The sequence below is a fragment of the Eschrichtius robustus genome, chromosome 18, assembly GCF_028021215.1.
Source record: "Eschrichtius robustus isolate mEscRob2 chromosome 18, mEscRob2.pri, whole genome shotgun sequence".
Lineage (NCBI taxonomy): Eukaryota > Metazoa > Chordata > Mammalia > Artiodactyla > Eschrichtiidae > Eschrichtius > Eschrichtius robustus.
Window position 1 is genome coordinate 26,221,944 of NC_090841.1, and position 20,764 is coordinate 26,242,707.

The window sequence follows — 20,764 nt, forward strand, 5'->3', positions numbered from 1 at the left end:
ACCAAATAAATAATAAATAAATATTTTTAAAAAAAGTCTTCCACTTACAGTAGATTATTTCCTTTCTCCTTGAGACTTCATTTTCCCATGTATAAAACAGATAATCTTATGTGTCTCCTTAATTGGATTTTGTGATGATGAAATAAGATGGTAATCCATGTGAAGCAATGAGCAAAATGCCTGGTGCTAATAATATTAGCTAACAGCAGTAGCAAAGCCAGAAGGTATGTGACCACTTGTGCATGCGACTCCCTCCCCCTGGTTTAGTCCATAAGAATGAGTAATCTCTTCTACTGTAATGTTATCAACAGGCAGTTTTCAAATCCATACCTTTAAAATACATCTTAAAACCTGGAAGTGCCCTTGGGATCAACTGGTGCTCTTCTTTCATTTAAAGTGAGGAAGATAAGATCATGATAGTAGGATTGGAGAAGGCCTTGGGTCTCCTGGTTCACAGTCTTCTTTACTACAGGTTGCCACTCTCTAAATCACACAACCACATGTCCCTTTTTATTCTTAAGTAACCTTTTGCTTCCGTGGAAACTTAATTTTTTCTCTCTACTTTTTGTGTGTTTGAAATTTGTCTTAAACAGTTTTAAAATTATTATAAAATTTGAACTGAAATTAAAAATGATTGTTTAACGCAAATTAGAATACGCTTGATTATACACAGACTGCCTCTGTTAGGGAACAAAGAAATTGGAAACAGTGGTTGCTTCTGGAGAGGGGCGCTGAGGTAGATGTAGCATTGATTATAGTGGTATATGACAGGGTGTTCTAACACCTGTACATCTGGAGACTAGAGTCATCAGCTCCAATCCAGTTACAGAGTAAGAGAATAGGACAAGGCAGAAAGTAGTAACACATATCTGTAGTTCTTTGAAACTTGGGAACTTTATAGATTCAGAAAAAATTTTGGAGATATCCCTCGTAATAGCCACACTCTAAACACTCACTACCCAAACTTAAGGAGCCAAATAGATGTGGGTAGGGAGAAATACTTCGCTTTCATTTGAGGGCTTCTCCTGTGAATTGCATCGACCTGCCTCTGTCTCTGACTTAGTGGTGATCTTGGGTAAATTTCTTAACCTAATTCTTTATCTGCCAATGGATAGAAATGATAAGCACTGTCCTTACCTGGTACATGGAGTTGTTGCGGCATAAAATGAAATCATGAGAATTAACTCAACTCTGGGCTCAGCCCTGTCAGAAGACGAGGAGCTTAAGTTTAGCTCTTAGGAGAGAAGAGAAGTGCTGTTAACAGGCACGTGCTCATGCTAAGCTGGGTTGCATATGCAGCATTCACTCTCAAAAAAGAGAAGGGCAAGGCAATGACTATACTTTGGCTACTCTATATGATACTCTCTCTAGTGCCTCCCTGTGTGTGTTTTACATTGTAATGTTTGAGCCTCTTCCTGTTTTAAAACGTATGATTTGGAGAGCCAGTTCCTTCTGCCTAACTTTCCTCTTTTGTGAAATAGGAAGAAACATTTTAAAATAAAGCAATCCAAATATGTTTTAGTATTAATGTTATCTATAAATTTCAGAACATAACATTCTTGAAGGCACAGATAGTATCTGTTTAGTACCTATGATACCATATATTTAATTTAGGTAATTAAATTCTTATGATAAGAAGTAATATTTAACTTCTGTGCACTGCTGCAAACATATTAATTTTAAAAGATTGAGGCTGCTTAGTTATAATGAAATCATAAATAATATTTTCAATATATATATATTTTAAGAAACAGGATATTTACATGAGCTATCTTCCCATAAGATACTTATTAATTACAAAAGGAAAAATAGTAACTTTACAGTAGAGAAGCCTGGTAGACCCCACCCTAACTGAATGATCAAAGTTAATATCACTAGTAATGGGACAAAAAGATATTTTTGACCTCCTGATAAGATGTGTTTGAAAGGACACAAGATTACTTTTTTTTATTCTAACCAAAAATGCAGACTGAATCTAATGATGAGTTAATATGACAAAAACCCAAATTGGGGGACATTTTATGAAACAAATGGCCTGTATTCTTCCAAAGTGTCAAGAGCATGAAAGACAAAGAAAAACTGAAGAACTGCTCCAGATTAAAGGAGAAGAAATTGTTCTAGATTAAAGGAGTTGTCATGAAGAAACATGATATTTACTAAATGAAACTTAGGATCCTGATCTCAATTTTTTTTTCCCATTTTTTTAAAAAAAGACATTAATGAGACAGTTGGAGAAATTTGAATAAGGTCTATAGATTAATAGTACTGTATCAATGTTACTTGCCTGGTTTTGATAATTGTGCCATCTTTGTATAAGATAATGGTCATGTATTTAGAAAATATATACTTAAGTATTTAGGGTTAAAGGAGCAGTATGTCTACCACTTTCAAATAGGTCAGAAAAACTATAGATATAGAAATGATAATATAGAAAGAGGATGATAGACATGATTAAGTGTTAAAATTTGGGGAATGTGGATGAAGGTTGTAGGAGAATTCTTTGTACTACTTTTACAACTTTTTAAAGTGAAGTTTTTTAATTTTTAAAATAAAAGAGAAATGTAATGACGTCTTAATCGATTTTTTTTTCATCAATAGACTGTTTAGTGTATATTAGTGGTTTAGGGGATGATGATTTGCAGAGAAATGTTACTATGAAAGTGTAACAAATGAACAGAACCCTTACCATATTACAAGTAGAGCAATATAAAACAAGTTAATAAATGTCAGTATTTTTACTATATTTAAAAGATAATTCTTTTATAGATAGCCCTTATTATATAGTATTATGATTCATGTATACTTAGCTACATTCAAAACATTTTTTTATTTGGCTTTCACTTTTAACATTGAATTTTTTCGTGACTAATTAACTGATTTTTGAGTAGGCTGTTAAAAATCCTCTCTGCCTCAGTTTCCTCATCTGTAAAATGAGATGGCTAGACTAGAGTTCTTCCAGTTCTCGACTTCCCTGATCTTATTACCAGATAGAAAGTGAAAGTTAATTTTCCAATTTGAATCAAAAGCAGTTATTTGTTAAACACGGCCTGTGTGCCAAGTGACAGTGTAATATTTGTTAAGCTCACAGATTTTTTTCTGTCAAAGAAACTTTTGCTGAGATTTTATTTAATTGTATATTTCATTTGTATGCCACTTCTTATGCATTAATGATACTAGTTTTTTTAATTTAATGAGCTTTAAAAACATACTTTTATGGAACTTCCCAATGAAAACTTGGCTGTTAAGACCCAAAATTGGTAATGAAAGTTTTATTTGGTCTTAGTAGATATATATTCTCTGTATCCTAGAAAGCTTGTCAATATACAAGTAGCTGATGATGTGAAAACTAAATTGTATAAAATAATTTGGGTTGTATTTAACAAAAGCAAAACTTTGTTAATCCTTTTTTTCCTTCACCCCTCCCAGCTTGGTGATCCAGCTATTTTTCCTGCCGTCATCGTGGAACACGTTCCTGGTGCTGACATTCTCAATAGCTACGCGGGTCTAGCCTGTGTGGAGGAGCCCAATGACATGATCACCGAGAGCTCCTTGGATGTCGCCGAAGAGGAAATCATCGATGAGGATGACGAGGACATCACCCTTACAGGTGTGTGTGCCTCTGACAGCACCTTCCTTCAGCATAGTTTTAGTCAGTGGGTTAGCCCTGTGATTTGGGGGATATAAAAAGTTCTTGATTCGGTTTTGAGTAACTCCGTTACCGGCGGAAGCTAGCGCCCTGTGGGAAGAAGGAAATGATGTTTTCTTTCTCATCTGCCAGTGCTTCGTAGTGCTCACTTATCTCCTCCTTCTTCTTTCCTAAATGGACAGAGATGAACGTGACGAAATAGAAGGTGTGTAAGAGGAACCAAACCAACTCGGTTCACCAAGTCTTCACTGAGCACTGTTTGTGTGCCTAGCTCTGTACTCCTGATAACAATGAGAGGTTGTTTGCAGGGCAAAAGATAGGAATATTTTTTTGTTACTGCTGCCGCAGGAAGCAAAATAGGAGGCCGTAACCCAAATGTAGGATAAGGTGCCGAGGTTTAAAGATTTGTTCAGTCAGAACTAGTAGGGTATTTCAAACTGAATGTTAAGTGTTGAGGTGGTGCTTTTTTCCATCAGTTCTAGAAACTGGTGCATGCATTTGTAATTTTATACATTTACATTCATATATCTTGGCCAGAGATGTTGGAGGTGTTTGAGAAAGTTAATTATTTAGAAGCAAAGATTATTTAAATATTTATTATTATTTTTTTAAAGTTTTGTTTATTTATTTATTTATTTATTTATGGCTGCATTGGGTCTTCGTTGCTGCATGTGGGCTTTCTCGCAAGTAGGGGCTACTCTTCGTTGTGGTGTGCAGGCTTCTCTTGTTGCGGAGCACAGGCTCTAGGTGCGCAGGCTTCAGTAGTTGTGGCATGCAGGCTCAGTAGTTGTGGCGCACGGGCTTAGTTGCTACACCGCATGTGGGATCTTCCCAGACCAGGGCTTGAACCCGTGTCCCCTGCATTGGCAGGCAGATTCTTAACCACTGTGCCACCAGGGAAGCTCTGAATATTTATTCTTAAATTAAAAATCAGAAATTAACATTAGTCACAGTATTATCAACTAAACCTGGACTTTATTGCACGCATTTCACACTAACATCCTTTTTCTGTTCCAGGATCCTATCTTGAGTCTCACATTGCAATTAGTTGGTATTTTTTCCTAGTCGCTTCCAGTCTATGACAGTTCCTCTGTCTTTCCTTGTCTCTCATAACCTGATGCTTTTGAGGAGTACTGGTCAGACACTGTAGAATGCCCCTCAGTTTTATTTCTGTGATATTTTCTCATGATTGGAATGAGATAATCCATTTTGGGCAACAATACCTCCAAAATGGCATTGTCTTCTTATCATTGTATCATATTAACATAGTAGATTTTTTTTAAAAATACTCATTTAATTTTCACAGCAGAAAAAGAAAACTGAAATTAGAGAAGTTAAATGACTTGCCTATGTCATGTACCAAGTGACTGAGTCATTGATAATGTTGATGAACAACACTTAGTTTTTGTACTGTCCTCTTATTTTCTTACAAAGCATGTTCTCATATATTCACATTTTTGTTCAGAGCAACCCAAAGAAAGTTTTTGATAAATCTAGATTTGTTTCTCGCTTATCAATAAGACAATTGGATTAATCAGATTAGAGGTTTCAACTCATCACTGACTGTGTACTTCGTGTTTTGTATAATAGAATGACCACCACTATGCATGTATGTGTCGTGTAGCTAATGGGGTTTTCGCCACAGTGTGTTCTGACCTACTTTCTTGATGCCTTAGGGTAAGGCTACACTCTCTGTGGGTTGGGAACCAGGGTCTCCCCTGAAGGAGTGTTTATTCCTGGTTTTAGTCACCAAGGAGGATACTGGTCCTCAAAGAAGAAATGGAGACTAGGAAAGCAGATCTTGGATCTTTAGGAGAAGGAATTATTTCTTCCTTCCAGTGCTTCACTCTCTTGGGCTTAGACTTGAAGATAGCTGATGACGAGATGCAGACAAGCTCCTTCCTTCCTGGAAAACAGAACTGGTATGGAATGGATCCAGAAAATAAGCCACATCTTGAAAATCAGATTTGCTATTTGCATGTTTCTTCTCTCTTGCCTTTCTTAACTTCCAACCCAAGCCTTTGTTTAACTCTTCTGTACTTGTTCGAGTCATGTCATGAGAAATGAAAGGATCTTATAGCCCTCCTTAGTCCAGAGTGGGGGAGGGGAGAGTACTGTGCTTTTGAGAAACTACAGGGAAGATGGTGATGGGGATAGGACAGTTTATAAACTGTAATTATGAGACCTAGGTAGCACTTCAGATGATAAGGAATATTGTTAACATTTTTAGGCATGATAATAGCATTGTGTTAGATTCTTTATCTTTTAGATACATATGCTCAAATACTTAGAGATAAAATACAGTGTCATGGATTCCTTCAGAATAATCCTGGGGGTCAGGGTGTGTGTGAGGGGACCATGGGCAGTAAGTGGAGTGTGGATGAAAGAAGATTGACTATGTTTTGATAATGACTGATGCTGAGAATGGATATGTGAGAATTCATTATACTATGTCCCATAATTTTGATTCTGTTTGAAATTTTCAATAAAAAGATCAAACTATTTTTATGGACTTGAGGGTTATATTAGCTGGCAGCTGTCATCGATAACCCCTGATTTCAAATTTTCATGTTCATCAGAACACTTTGATTTTTATCATTTCTTTATCTCATATCAAGTCTGATATAAATTTTAACCTTTAAAATGTATAATGATAAAGTATTACTTTTATCTGTTTATATGTTGGGGTTTTATATAACATTTCCTTTGAAACAAGGCTGTGCTGTTAAAAATTTATGAAAAGCATTTGACTATGAGCTTCATCTATGTGGAGATCCTTTCATTACCAGTCTTGAGTCTAAAATTGAAATTATTAAAGGAGATGGACCCCTTTGGACCCCTCAGCCAGCTATTCGGGATCCAGCCCCACTCACAGGTGGGCCAACAGCGGCTTTTGGACACCCTGGACCCCACGGCCAGCCATGTCAGGAACTGGCCCTGCCCACCAGCAGGCTGACACTAGATCTGGGGATCCCGAGCCCCACAACTACCCACTCTAGAACCTGGCTCTGCCCACTTGTCAGCCAGCACTAGCCCTGGGACCACCTGTGGTCCCTGGCAGCCTCCGTGCAAGGCAGGACCTGGCAAACAGCTGGACCACAGGCCAGTCACACCTACCAGACCATCCACAATAGTTAGCCTATCACAACAGAAGGACTCACGCAGTCCACTAGGGAGCACCCCAGAACACATAGCTCTGGTGACCAGAGGGGAGACCACTGCTGGGATGCATAGGACGGCACCTACAGAAGGCCACTTCTCCAAGGTCAGGAAATGTAACCAACCTACCAAATACATAGAAATAAAAAGAGCGAGTTAGATAAAATGAAGCGACAGAGGAATATCTTCCAAATGAAAGAACAAGGTAAAACCCCGGAAGAACTAAGTGAAGTGGAGATAGGCAGCCTGCCCTATAAAGAGTTCAAGATGATGATCGTAAACATGTTCAAGGAACTCTGGAGAAGAATGGGTGCACAGAGCAAGAAGTTAGAAGTTTTTAACAAAGAGTTAGAAAATGTAAAGAACAACCAAACAGATGAAGAGTACAATAACTGAAATGAAAAATACACTGGAAGGAATTAACAGTAGACTAAATGACACAGAGGAAAGATCAGTGAGCTGGGAGACAAGAGTAGTGGAAATCACTGAAGTTGAACAGAAAAAGGAAAAAAGTATAGAAAGAAATGAGACAGTTTAAGAGACCTCTCAGACAACATCAAGTGTACTAGTATTTGCATTATGGGGGTTCCAGAGGAGAAGAGAGAGAGAAAGGGGCAGAGAACGTGTTTGAATACATAATAGCTGAAAACTTTCCTGACCTGGGAAAGGACACAGACATCCATGTCCAGGAAGCACAGAGAGTCCCAAACAGGATCAACCCAAAGAGGACCACAACAAGACACATTGTAATTAAAGTGGCAAAAATTAAAGAGAGAATTTTAAAAGCAGCAAGGGAAAAGCAACGAGTTACATACAAAGGAACTCGCATAAGGCTGTGAGCTTTCTAGCAGAAACCCTGCAGGCCAGAAGGGAGTGGCTCAATATATTTAAAGTGGTGAAAGGGGAAAACCTACAACCAAGAATACCCAGCAAGGCTTTCATTCAGGTTTGATGGAGAGATCAAGTTTTACAGACAAGCAAAAGTTAAAAGAGTTCAGCACCAACAAACCAGCTTTACAAGAAATGTTAAAGGGATTTCTCTAGCCAAAAAAGGCCACAACAAGAAATATGAAAATTATGAAAGGAAAAATTATGAAAGGAAAAATCTCATTGGTAAAGGCAAATATACAGTAAAGGTAGTAAATCAGCCATGTATAAAGCTAGTAGGAAGGTTAAAAGACAAACATCGTAAAACCATCTGTATTCACAATGAGTAGTTAAGGGATACACAAAACAGAAAGACGTAAAACATGATGTCAGAAATAGTAAACGTGGAGTTGGGGAGTAAAAATGCAGGGTTAAAATGCGTTTGAAATTAAGTGATCAGCAACTTAAAATAATATATATATTGCTATGTACAGTGTGGAGAATACAGTGAATAACTAGGTAATATCTTTGTATGATGATGTGTCTTAACTAGACTTATCGTGGTGATCATTTTGATATGTATAGCAATACCACATCACTATGTTGAGGAACTAACAGTGTTGTAGGTCAGGTGTACTTTGAAAACAAATAAACAAACTCATAGAAAATGAGATCAGATTTGTGGTTACCAGAGGCAGGGATGGGGAGAATGGGAATTGGACGAAGGTGGTCAAAAGGTACAAACATCCAGTTAGAAGATAAAAAAGTACTAGGGATATAATGTACAGTATGATAAATATAATTAACACTGCTGTATGTTATATATAAAAGTTGTTAAAAGAGTAATTCCTCAGTTCTTATCACAAGAAAAATTTTTTTCTGTTTCTTTAATCTTATATCTGTATGAGATGATGGGTGTTCACTAAACTTATTGTGATGATCATTTCACAATGTGTGTAAGTCAGATCATGCTGTACACCTGAAACTTACACAGTGCTGTATGTCAATTATAATCTCAATAAAATTGGAAGAAAAAAAGGCTTGTGGGTTTTATTGTTGCTTACAAGAAATTTTTGTAATCCATTTAATGAAGGGCAAACATTTTCTCTATATTTTTAAAAGCTTAGTTGTACTTTGTTTTGGTTTTCATTCCTGTTTCATGTAGGAACCACCAATTTATTTTGTATTTCCTGACCTAAGCACTGAAGCTAAGTGGAATAAATGAAGTTTTACAAATTAGATTACTGATACTAACCACATTTAACTTGCCTTACATTTTTGAAATTCAGAAGGTAGCATGATTTCTATATATAGTTGTGGAATGATTTCTAGTGTATATGAAGTTTAAAAAGCAAAGGGCAGTACAGCATGAATGGTTACCTATTAATTAAGATAGGGGAAAGAATAGAAATGATATATATGTGTTTGCTTACATTTAAAAATAGAAAGATATGGGCTTCCCTGGTGGCGCAGTGGTTGAGAATCCACCTGCCAATGCAGGGGACACGGGTTCGAGCGCTGGTCCGGGAAGATCCCACATGCCGCAGAGCAGCTAAGCCCGTGTGCCACAACTACTGAGCCTGTGCTCTAGAGCCCGTGAGCCACAACTACTGAGCCCGCGTGCTGCAACTACTGAAACCCACGCGTCTAGAGCCCGTGCTCCGCAGCAAGAGAAGCCACAGCAGTGAGAAGCCCGCACACCGCAGCAAAGAGTAGCCCCTGCTCTCCACAACTAGAGAAAGCCCGCGCACAGCAATGAAGACCCAACACAGCCAAAAATAAATAAATAAATTTAAAAATAGAAAGATAAAACCAAAAGCTAATAAAAATCTTTTAAACTTAGCGGTCACTTTTTTTTCCTTAAATACTTATTTACTTATTTATTTATTTGGCTGTGCTGGGTCTTAGTTGCGGTATGAGGGATCTTTTAGTTGCGGCATGCAGGATCTTTAGTTGTGGCATGCGGGCTCTTGGTTGGGGCTTGCGGGATCTAGTTCCCCGACCAGGGATCGAACCTCGGCCCCCTGCATTGGGAGCATAGAGTTTTAACCACTGGACCACCAGGGAAGTCCCAGTGGTCACTTTTGAAAGATCCCATTTATTATTCTGAAAATCAGTAAATAACGGAAAAAGAGCCAAGTGTTTAATTTGCCCTTATTGTATGAACCGTGGCTCAGGGTAACCAGATAGTTTATGATGAAGTTCTTCCTTATAGAGAATTCTAGCTAATAAATGCTAGAGGAGTGATAAGATTAGAATTATCACCATTTTGAAATCCCTAATGAAATAGTGCATCTAAGTAACTATCATCAGTAACTGCTAAAGCCATTAGGTAAAAGGCTGATGGAGAACTTTATGCTGGATAGATCAGGCTGGCAACACCTGAACCTGCTTCTCAATCCTTGCAGTACTGAAGTAAGACCTACCTACCTTCAAAAGGCCCATTGAATCACACAGCATCACCTTTGAAGTATTCTTGCCAAAGAATTGGATGTGAATCAAATCAGTCTTCTAGATATAACTTCCAGTTTACAGGAAATACACGGGGGGAGGGATATGGTAAGTGACACCACAGATATATAATCAGCAAAATTTAGAATGTGGGAAACTACAAACAGATGACCCTGTTTCTCCTAAGATAAACAACAAAAATGGGAAAAAAAAAATACTAAGGAAGGTACGTGCCACCAAATGTAATGCATGAACTTTGTTTGAAATCTGGTTAACAAACCAACTTTTTCAGATTTAAAAAATCTGAGACAGAAATTTCAATATTAAGTGGATAGCTGATTTAAAGAGTGATTTTTAAAAGATGTGATCATGGTATTGTCTATATACTGTAATATTTACGATTGAATGATAGGCTCTCTGGGGTTCACTTTGAAATAACCCCGTGTCTGTGTTGGGCCAGGGAGTATAGATTAAGGAAGATTGACTGTTAAGTATTGAAGCTGGGCCCTTGATGCATTCAGTTCATTATAAATATGATTTCCTATATGTTTGAAATTTTTCATTATAAAAAGCTTGACAAAGAAGTGATTTGAAATTCTCATTCTATTTTCTTAATTGATAGGCAACTGAATAGTTATACATACTAATTTTATCATTTTCATCTACCCAGCAGACTTTAAGTATTTATAAAACTTATTTATATAAATGAACATTTAGAGTTATTTAAATGAACATTTAGAGTTATATAAATGTTTAGAAGATGGTAATTAATTATGGAGTTATCTGTGCCTTACTTGCCTGATTTTTTCAAAAATTTAGTTTTAGTAGGATATTTTCTTCAATTCATAGAATTTCAGAGCCTTGACAGAGGAGCAATATGCTTTTCTTCTTTTTTTTTTTTTAATAAATTTATTTATTTATTTATTTTTGGCTGCATTGGGTCTTCGTTGTTGGGTCTTAGTTGCGGTGCGCGGGCTTCTCATTGCGGTGGCTTCTCTTGTTGCAGAGCACGGGCTCTAGAAGCACGGGCTTCAGTGGTTGTGGCACGTGGGCTCAGTAGTTGTGGCTCGTGGGCCCTAGCGCGCAGGCTCAGTAGTTGTGGCGCACAGGCTTAGTTGCTCCAGGGCACGTGGGCTCTTCCTGGACCAGGGCTCAAACCCGTGTCCCCTGCATTGGCAGGCAGATTCTCAACCACTGCACCACCAGGGAAGTCCCGCAATATGCTTTTCTACTATACCGTAAATCTACAAGATTTTAAATAGGAGGCTTAAGTTTTTAATAGCAAGTGTTACAATGCCTTATTTTAATCATTTTGCTAGACTTTTTGAGGTATTTATCTTTTCTGGTTTTAACTGTTATGGAGGAATCGGACTTTTAAGCACTTTTTAAAAAAATTTTTTTAACATTTTTATTGGAGTATAATTGCTTTACAATGGTGTGTTAGTTTCTGCTTTATAACAAAGTGAATCAGTTATACATATACATATATCACCGTATCTCTTCCCTCTTGCGTCTCCCTCCCTCCCTATCCCACCCTTCTAGCTGATCACAAAGCACCGAGCTGATCTTGTGCTATGCGACTGCTTCCCACTAGCTATCTATTTTACATTTGGTAGTGTATACATGTACATATATACACTACCACTCTCTCACTTTGTCCCAGCTAACCCTTCCCCCTACCCGTGTCCATTCTCCAGTAGGTCTGCGTTTATTCCCGTCTTGCCCCTAGGTTCTTCATGACCTTTTTTTTTTTTTTTTAGAGTCCATATATATGTGTTAGCATACGGTATTTTTTTTCTCTTTCTGACTTACTTCACTCTGTATGACAGTCTCCAGATCCATCCACGTCTCTACAAATGACCCAATTTCGTTCCTTTTTATGGCTGATTAACATTCCATTGTATATACGTACCACATCTTCTTTATCCATTTGACATGACTCTTTTTGAATTATGGTTTTCTTAGGGTATATGCCCAGTAGTGGGATTGCTGGGTCATATATGGTAGTTCTATTTTTAGTTTTCTAAGGAACCTCCATACTGTTCTCCATAGTGGCTGTGTCAATTTACATTCCCACCAACAGTGTATGAGGGTTCCCTTTTCTCCACATCCTCTCCAGCATTTATTGTTTGTAGATTTTTTGATGATGCCCATTCTGACCGGTGAGAGATGATATCGCATTGTAGTTTTGATTTGCATTTCTCTAATTAATGATGTTGAGCATTCTTTCATGTGTTTGTTGGCAATCTGTATATCTTCTTTGGAGAAATGTCTGTTTAGGTCTTCTGCCCATTTTTGGATTGAGTTGTCTTTTTTTTTGATATTGAGCTGCATGAGCTGCTTGTAAATTTTGGAGATTAATCCTTTGTCAGTTAAGCACTTGTTTTTAATAGAATATATAATTAAAATTTAATTGATTTATTTTTCATTATAATTAGGGGAAGTAGTTTCCTAACGAAGACTCTGAATCTCCTAATGAAGTTTTGTATATCTTGATATGAAAATGAAAAGGACACCTACTTTTAGAATTAAAAAACTAGTCAAAAATCTATTCAGGTGCTCTAGAGTGCTTTTTGTAGTAACTCAGAAATGTGAGCACTGGCCTTAAGAGGAAAAGCTTAAAGCCTTTAAAAGAAGAAGACTCCATAAAGGTTAAGTTGCTGTTAGAGAAATCCAGGCTAGATTAAAATCCTTGCCTCTTTTTATGTTGACTGTCTTCTTGTTCCTTGTCCTCCCTGTGACCTATAGATATTTAGGTTCAAAGATATTAGCTGAGGGAATGGAGCCCAAAAGGTTGGAATTCTGCAGATAACATCTTTCATATCTGGAAGAAGGAGGTTCTCTTCTGGCTTGGCAGGTTGTGGGGACTCCCAGTGTTAGCCAGTATTTTATGGGAGAAAATGTGCTTTGTTGGGAGGTTTTCCTAATTGAGAGGAGCTGACTAGTATATAGTCCGAGATCCAGAACTTCTTTGAAAGCATCATTCAGGAATTGTCTCTGGTCTCTGCTCCTTCAGCAGTCCATGCCTATTGTGGGATTCCTCCCTTGGGGAGGCAGTCAGCCACATTAGTCAATTTGTAAAGCAAATTAATTAATATGCCGTTATTATAATAATCTTTAGCAATTACACATTTTGCTTTCTAACGGTACAGACCGTTATATGAAAATTATATAATTATATAATTAAATGAAAATTATCTCATTTTCTTTAAATGCATAATACTTCTTCTCATGCCCTTGCTTCTACTATTATTCTTGCTTTAATTTCTCTCTCTTCCTCTCCAAGTATTTAAATCCTAGCTATCTTAAATGACTCAGGCTAAACCCATCTCTTCAGGAAGCCTTCCTAACTTATAATGATATACAGTGCCTGTAGTCAGTCTGCTCTATACCATAAAACTGATCACTTTGTTATTTTCTTAGACAGTATCTAAGTATCCGTTACCAATAGATAAGGAAAAAGGTCATGTCCTATACTATTGTATATTCCACATTTCCTTGTACAGTTACTTAAGAGTGATAGTCATTCATTATTTTTGCCAGCTGGGGATTTGGAATCAACGAAGAATTTTGTAGATTCTTGGAAATCTTCAGTCTAAAAGAGCGTGTGAACTGTTTAGGAAATATTTAGGATAATAAATGTTATAATATTCTAATGGAAAGTTAAGGTAAATTTCAAAGAACTACAGATTTCTTGGAAATATGGTTATAATCTTAATAATGAAGAAGAAAATGATTTTGTTGCTTCTCTGGATTGAATAGGAATAGGGAGAGGACAGTGTGTAAATGATCACTTTCATTCATTTGATTGAGAAAAAGAACTTTTGCTTCAAGTACTACGTTTATATTTACTTTCTAATGTTTTATAAAATTAAAAGGCTTATATTCATTGAGTTATATACTATCAGTCCAACCCTGAATCTGAAAATCATGATTTTATTTATATATATATATTTTTTTTTTTTCAGGCTTTTAAAAATAATGTGTAATTTTGTCAATATTGAGGGGAAAATATAGCAAGTAAGTACAAGGGATTATGGATGATAAATACCACATTCAGGAAACTTGAATTTATCCATGAAAAGAGAGCATTGGTAGCTCTTTATTTAGTTTCTTGGTGCTGATCCTAGAACTGAGGGGCTAAAAACCATCCAGGGAATTCACTGTGCAGCTATTTTGGACATCTCTCTGGGATGCAGAGAAGTGTCGAGTGTCTAGCATGTACCTGGATTAATTTTCATTTGTATTTTAATGTTTTTAAAGAACATAAAAAACTACTTGGACTAGGCACAGTTCACAGTAGGGAAATTGGTGTTCTATGTTACACATGAGAGAAGAAAGGTACCAGAATACTATAATTATCGAAGAGTGTTTAGATTCTAATAATGTGACTACGACTAAAACTTTTGGTGATGGTGGCAATTCACTAATTATAGAAGAATGGAAGAAGACTCAGAAATTAACAGAGACTCATATTCATTCCTATGAGTGAACTAAGAGTATTGGAATCAGTGTTAGAGCTGAAAGGGACCTAAAACTATCAACCCAGTTATTTTAAAGTATGGAGTCAACAGAAACAGCACGACCTGCCCAGTGACATCTTAGTTTACTATTCATGTAAATACAAGAATTATCAGAAATGACTAGTGTTTTCCTCCTAGAGTATGAGTTCTATTTTGCTTACTTTTTTACCTCCCAGCGTCTTGCAGAGGTTTTTGGTTGTTTTTGTTGTTATTTTTAATAAAACCCCCACATCTTGCAAAGTTTTAAATGAGAAATATAGTCATTTTCAGTATAGATTTTATATGTTGAGACAAACTATGGTTATCAACCAGAGTATTAAGTGATGTATCCAGGTTCAAGAGATGAGAATCTATGCTTTTTAATTAATTAATTAATTTATGTATGTATTTATTTATTTACTTAGGCCACGCCGCACGGCTTATGGGATCTTAGGTCCCCGGCCAGGGACTGAACCTGGGCCCCTGGCAGTGAAAGTGCTGAGTCCCAGCCACTGGACCACCAGGGAATTCCTGAATCTGTGCTTTTTAAAAGAACAAATGTCTTGTAGCTAATTCTGTTTTCTCTTTAAATGTATTGTAGTTGAAGCTTCCTGTCATAATGGGGATGAAACAATTGAAACTATCGAGGCTGCTGAAGCACTCCTCAATATGGATTCTCCTGGCCCTATGCTGGACGAAAAGCGCATCAGTGAGTGTTGTGTTATGACTGTTCATGTTTATATGCTTTTTTTTTTTTTTGAAGTGTAGTTGATTTACAATATTGTGTTAATTTCTGCTGTACAGCAAAGTGATTCCGTAATACATATGTATACATTCTTTTTTGTATTCTTTTCCATTATGGTTTATCATAGGATATTGAATATAGCTCCCTGTGCTATATAGTAGGACCATGTTTATATGCTTTGAAAAGCTCTTCTGCCGTCTCTCTCTCAGATGATAAATATCAAGAGACCAGAGACCATGTTTTATATTTTTTTGGTCCCAAGTGCATCTTAAGGTACAGTACCAGTACTAGTTGAGGCACCTTTGGCTAAAGTGTTCAGTTAAACAAGATTTTTTTTTTTTTAATTTGGCGAGTGAGGACATTAAGGATAAAAAAGTAATTTAGTTGTCAAATAGCAGATTATGCAGAATTTCTTCTTAACCTCATTGGTGAAGTATTTAGGGCCCAAACTATTATAATTTAGTGACCTTTAGTCAATATTGATCTTTATTGATCAATAAAAATTGATCTTTATTGATCTTTAGTCAGTATTCATCAGTGAATAGGCAAAAATCCATTGAAATGTTTTCTGAGACTTCATGGCATAAAATTCACTGCCACATTTATTGATCTGCTTTTAAATCCATGTTCTCCTTTGGACTTTTCTGACAAGAAAGTAGTCAAACTCATAAAATTAATGATTATTAAATCAATTTAAGATGTTTATTGAATATTTTCTATATGCACAGCAATGTATCAGGCAATAACATGATGTAGAAATGAACAGATCTTGTTTCTTTCCTCAAGCTGACAGTTTTCTTTTGAAGATAGTTATTTATGTAAATAACTGTAAAAGCCAAAAATAAAGGCCATGAGAGGGATAGCAGAGCGTTCTGGAAGGAGAGATTTCTCTAGCTGAAAACACCAGAGACAGGCTTTATGGAGGCAGTGTTTTGACCTGGGCTGTTAGTAACAAATAAGCTTTTCATGGGTGGAGGAGACAGGAAAGGGCATTCAAGGTAGGCGGAGGGGATTGAACGGAAGACACAGACCTGCAAAAAAAAACAATGAAATGTTTGAGATTCAAAATGCTTTGGTATAGCTGAAGTATAAGCTTCATAATGGTTTGTAGATTGTGGAAGCTCAGAATGGCATGCTGTGGAGTTGGGGTTGTTCCTATCTTTTTTCCCCCTGTAAACTATGGGAAGATATGTCAATTTTATTTTTCTTTCTAATTTTCAGGGTGTAAAGTTTTTATAGAGAAGAATAATATGGTCAGGCCAGACTTAGGTTTTAAAGAAAAACTTTAGCGGCAATGTGAAGAATGGAGAAGAGAGACAAGATAGACTGGGGATAGGAAGTCAGGTAAGGAGGGCATTGAATAGTCCCGTCAAGCCTAGACTGCCTCAGGGTACTTGACTTAGGGCAGAGGAAATAAAAAGCAGGGACTAGATTTCAAAATCTTATTTCTATTTTAATCTTCAAAGAAACAGGAAATATTTTTAATTTATAATATTATAAATTTTGATTTATAATACACAGTTGATTACAATTAGTTGATTTTATTTCCATTAGATAATAATATATTTAGTTCATCTGAAGATGACATTGTTGTTGCCCCAATCACCCATGTATCCGTCACATTAGATGGGATTCCTGAAGTGATGGAAACTCAGCACGTTCAAGAGACATATGCACACTCACCAGGACGCTCATCACCAGAACAACCTAAGAGAAAGAAAGGTGGGTGGTTAATTTGTTAAGGGAAAACAGTCAACTCTTGATGTGGAATCTAAATATAACTTTTATTCGAGGATATTTCTACCCCAATTAAAACTTATGTGAGAAAAAATTGAAGGTACAAAACAGAGTTATTTCTTTGTATTAGATTCATTTTTAAAGAATTATTTTATACTTTTTTATACATTTTAAATATTTGGTCTATCTCACAGAAAAGGGATTTTCCAACTTTCTAAAGCCTCAATCTTTTATCTAAACTCTTTCATCCAAGCTCAGAAAGAGCTCAGGGGTAAGGGCTGAGGTCAGTTTCCTCCCGCAGAACATAGTTTGAAAACCACCAGCATAGATTCCAATATAGGATTCCAGTGGGAAGAATACAAGTTGGAAATCAGCAGGTAAGTAATTGAAGAGGGAAATGTTAGCATGTGTTAGAGGGAATTTTAAAGTTTTCACAAATTAGGACCATACTTACATTCTAACACTGACACTCTTCCCATTTCATTGCCTTTTGATTCCACTCCAGCTTGTATAATCTTTTGAGTTTAATATCTTGGTTGATGGCATCACCAGCCACCACATAACCTAACTTCACATGAAAGTAAGGGAAATTCCAAGAGCCAAAAAATGCAGAGGAAAATAAGAGTGAGCTGACACTGCAGCAGCTCTGAGGGCTGAGAAGGACATGTTAGTCTGGATGTCCAAGGGGCTTGGTTTTATTGCCCACGTAGAGGCAGATGCTTAAGTCTTGGTCCAATGCAAGATGGGGTATTAGACAGAGACCTCAGCATATAATTGGGATCCCTTAGCTATACCCTAAGGGGAAAAACAGTCCACCCTTTGGCACAGACAGATGTTAAGAAGCTTGTATTTCTCAGCTGGGTGGAAAAATTTTTCCTTTGAGAATTCATAATCCTAGGTTTGTCTTAACTTAGGTTTATGATTAGATTTTAAACTGTTACTGACTTTAGGAATTTCTAGCCAAGTAATTAACATAACAATGGCCCCTGGCTGGCAGTAACTTTGGGCACTAGGCAAAGCTCTTGCAAAATTGCTTTGGCACGTCATACATTTAATCCAGGCTGCACAGTATTTCTTCAAATAAAACCCTGTTGAAGGTGAACTCACATTTCAGTATCACAGAATGCATAAGAAAGATACTTCCTGAATGAGAAGCAGCAGACATAGAAAACCCTAAGGTTAGTTTGCCAAGAACCTCAGATAATAGGATTATCAAATAGAAACTTTCAATGAATATGATTGTAATTATTAATGCAAGGGAATAAAAAACATTGTCAAAGAATGAGACTATTAAAAAATACCAGGTGAAACTTCCTCTTCTAGTCAAGATGGAGTAACAGAACCTGACTTGGCAACTATTTTTTGGATATGTCACCAAAAGCACAAGCAACAGAAGCAAAAATTAATAAGTGGGACTACAATAAACTAAAAGACTCTGCACAGCAAAAGAAACAGTCAACAACATGAAAATGCAACTTACAGAATGGGAGAAAATATTTGTAAATCATATATCGGATGAGGGGTTAATATCCAAAATATATAAGCAACTCGTATAACTCAATAGCGAAAAAATAATCCAATTAAAGAATGTGCAGAGGACCTGAATAGACGTTTTTCTAAAGAAGACATACAAACAGCCAACAGGTACATGAAAAGATGCTCAATATCACTAATCATCAGGGCAGTGTAATCAAAACCACAGTAAGATACCACCTCACACCTATAGAATGGCTAGAAAAAGTGATAGAAAAAACAAGAGATAGAGTGTTGGTAAAGATATGGAGAAAAGGGAATCTTTCTGCACTGTTGGTGGAAATTTAAATTGGTACAGCCACTGTAGAAAACAGTATGGAGGTTCCGCAAAAAGTTAAAACTAGGAACACCGTATGATTCAGCAATCTCACTTCTTAGGTATATATCCAAAGGAAGTGAAAACAGGATGTTAAAGAGATACCTGCACTCCCATATTCTCTGCGGCATTATTCACAGTAGCCAAGATTTGGAAACAACTAAGTCTTCATCCACAGATGAATGGATAAAGAAGATGTGATATATAAATACACAGAATGGAATATAATTCAGCTGTGAGAAAGAGGGAAATCCTGCCATTTGTGACAGCATGGACAGACCTTGAGGACTTTCTGCTAAGTGAAATAAGTCAGAAAGACAAATACTGTATGCTATCATTTTATGTGGAGTCTGAAAGAGCCACACTCATAGAAACAGAGAGAAGAATGGTGTTTGTTGCGGGGTGGAGGAAATGGCGAGATGTCAGTCAAAGGGTATAAACTTCCATTTATGTGATGAGTAAGTTCTGGGGACTAATGTACAAGCATGGTGACCATGGAAATTTCGAAGAGAATAGATCTTAAGTGTTCTCAAAAAAGAGGTGATTATTATGTGAAGTGATGGATATGTTAACTAACCCTACTGTGGTAATCATTTTGCAATATATAAGTATATCAAATCATCATGTTGTGCCCTTTAAACTTACACAATATGTCAATTATATATCAATAAAGCTGGAAAAAAAAACACAACAAAAACAGAACCTGGATTTACCCTCCTGTTTGAAACAGCTAAAACCACAGATAAAATATATGAAGCAATGGTACTAAAGAAAGTGGTGGACATCTGTCAACAAAAGTGAGTGATCCCTGGGAAACAGGAAACCAATGAGGTGAGCCCTATGATTACCCCACCTTCCTGCATGGAGGAAATATTTTTGGAAAATAGTTTGGCAGTTCCTTAAAAAACTTAATGTATACTTAACATGTGACCCAGCCATTCTACTACTCAGTATTTACCCAAAAGAAATGAAGCCATACATTTAATAGAAAAACTTATGCATGAATGAAGGTTCTTAGCAGCTGTATTTGCAGTAGCCCAAAACTGGAAATGACCCAAACGTCCATCAGCTGCTGATTGGATAAACAAATTTGTGGTATATCCATACAATGAAAGACCACTCAGCAATGAAATGAAATGTACCATTGATACATAAAACAAAAATGGATGAATTTCAACATAATTATGCTAGGGAAAAGAAGCCAGACTCCCTCCCCCTCTGCCAAAAAAGAAGAGTATGGTTCTGTTTATATAAAATTGTACAAACTGTAAATTAATCTATAATGACAGAAAATGTATGAGTGGATTGGGCAGGGTGGGGATAGGTGAGATGTAAGGATTACAAAAGGGCACAAAGCACTTTTGGGGTCGAAGAATATGTTTATTATCTTTGAGTGTAGTGATGGTTTCACAGGTGTATACATATGTCAGAACTTATCAAATTGTAAACTTTAAACATAAGCAGTTTATTGTGTATCAGTTATACCTCAATAAAGCTGTTTTTAGAAAGTGAAAGACTAACATCCTATTTAACGGTGAAAGGCTGATATGATAAGGGACCAAATAGAACACGTAATATATGGGTTAAACAGCAAATGAGTCACTGCTTAAGAGAGAATTAGTGAGCTCCAATATAGATCTGATGTAGAGTAAAAAATATGAAAGAGAGATGTGAAGATTGCATGAAAAGGTCTACATGTTTAATCAAAGCTCTAGGAGGAGAGAATGTGTAGAGTGAGGAAGAGGCAGTATTCAAAGATAATGACTGAGGAATTTTCCAGAATGATGTTAATCCCAGCATGGTGAATC

At 36.6% G+C, this 20,764-nt stretch overlaps 1 protein-coding gene across 6 annotated transcripts in view; it reads left to right on the forward strand.

Annotated features, from left to right (window-relative positions):
- ELF1 (E74 like ETS transcription factor 1) overlaps positions 1-20,764 on the forward strand; it is a 103,952-nt gene that overhangs the window by 69,519 nt on the left and 13,669 nt on the right. For 5 of the 6 annotated variants that reach the window (XM_068526347.1, XM_068526348.1, XM_068526345.1 and 2 more), the window contains 3 exons: positions 3,427-3,607; positions 15,227-15,334; positions 16,925-17,092. In XM_068526347.1, coding sequence (XP_068382448.1) covers positions 3,427-3,607; positions 15,227-15,334; positions 16,925-17,092 — 457 coding nt within the window. The remainder of the gene's footprint in view (positions 1-3,426; positions 3,608-15,226; positions 15,335-16,924; positions 17,093-20,764) is intronic. The other variant, XM_068526350.1, reaches the window with a different exon arrangement.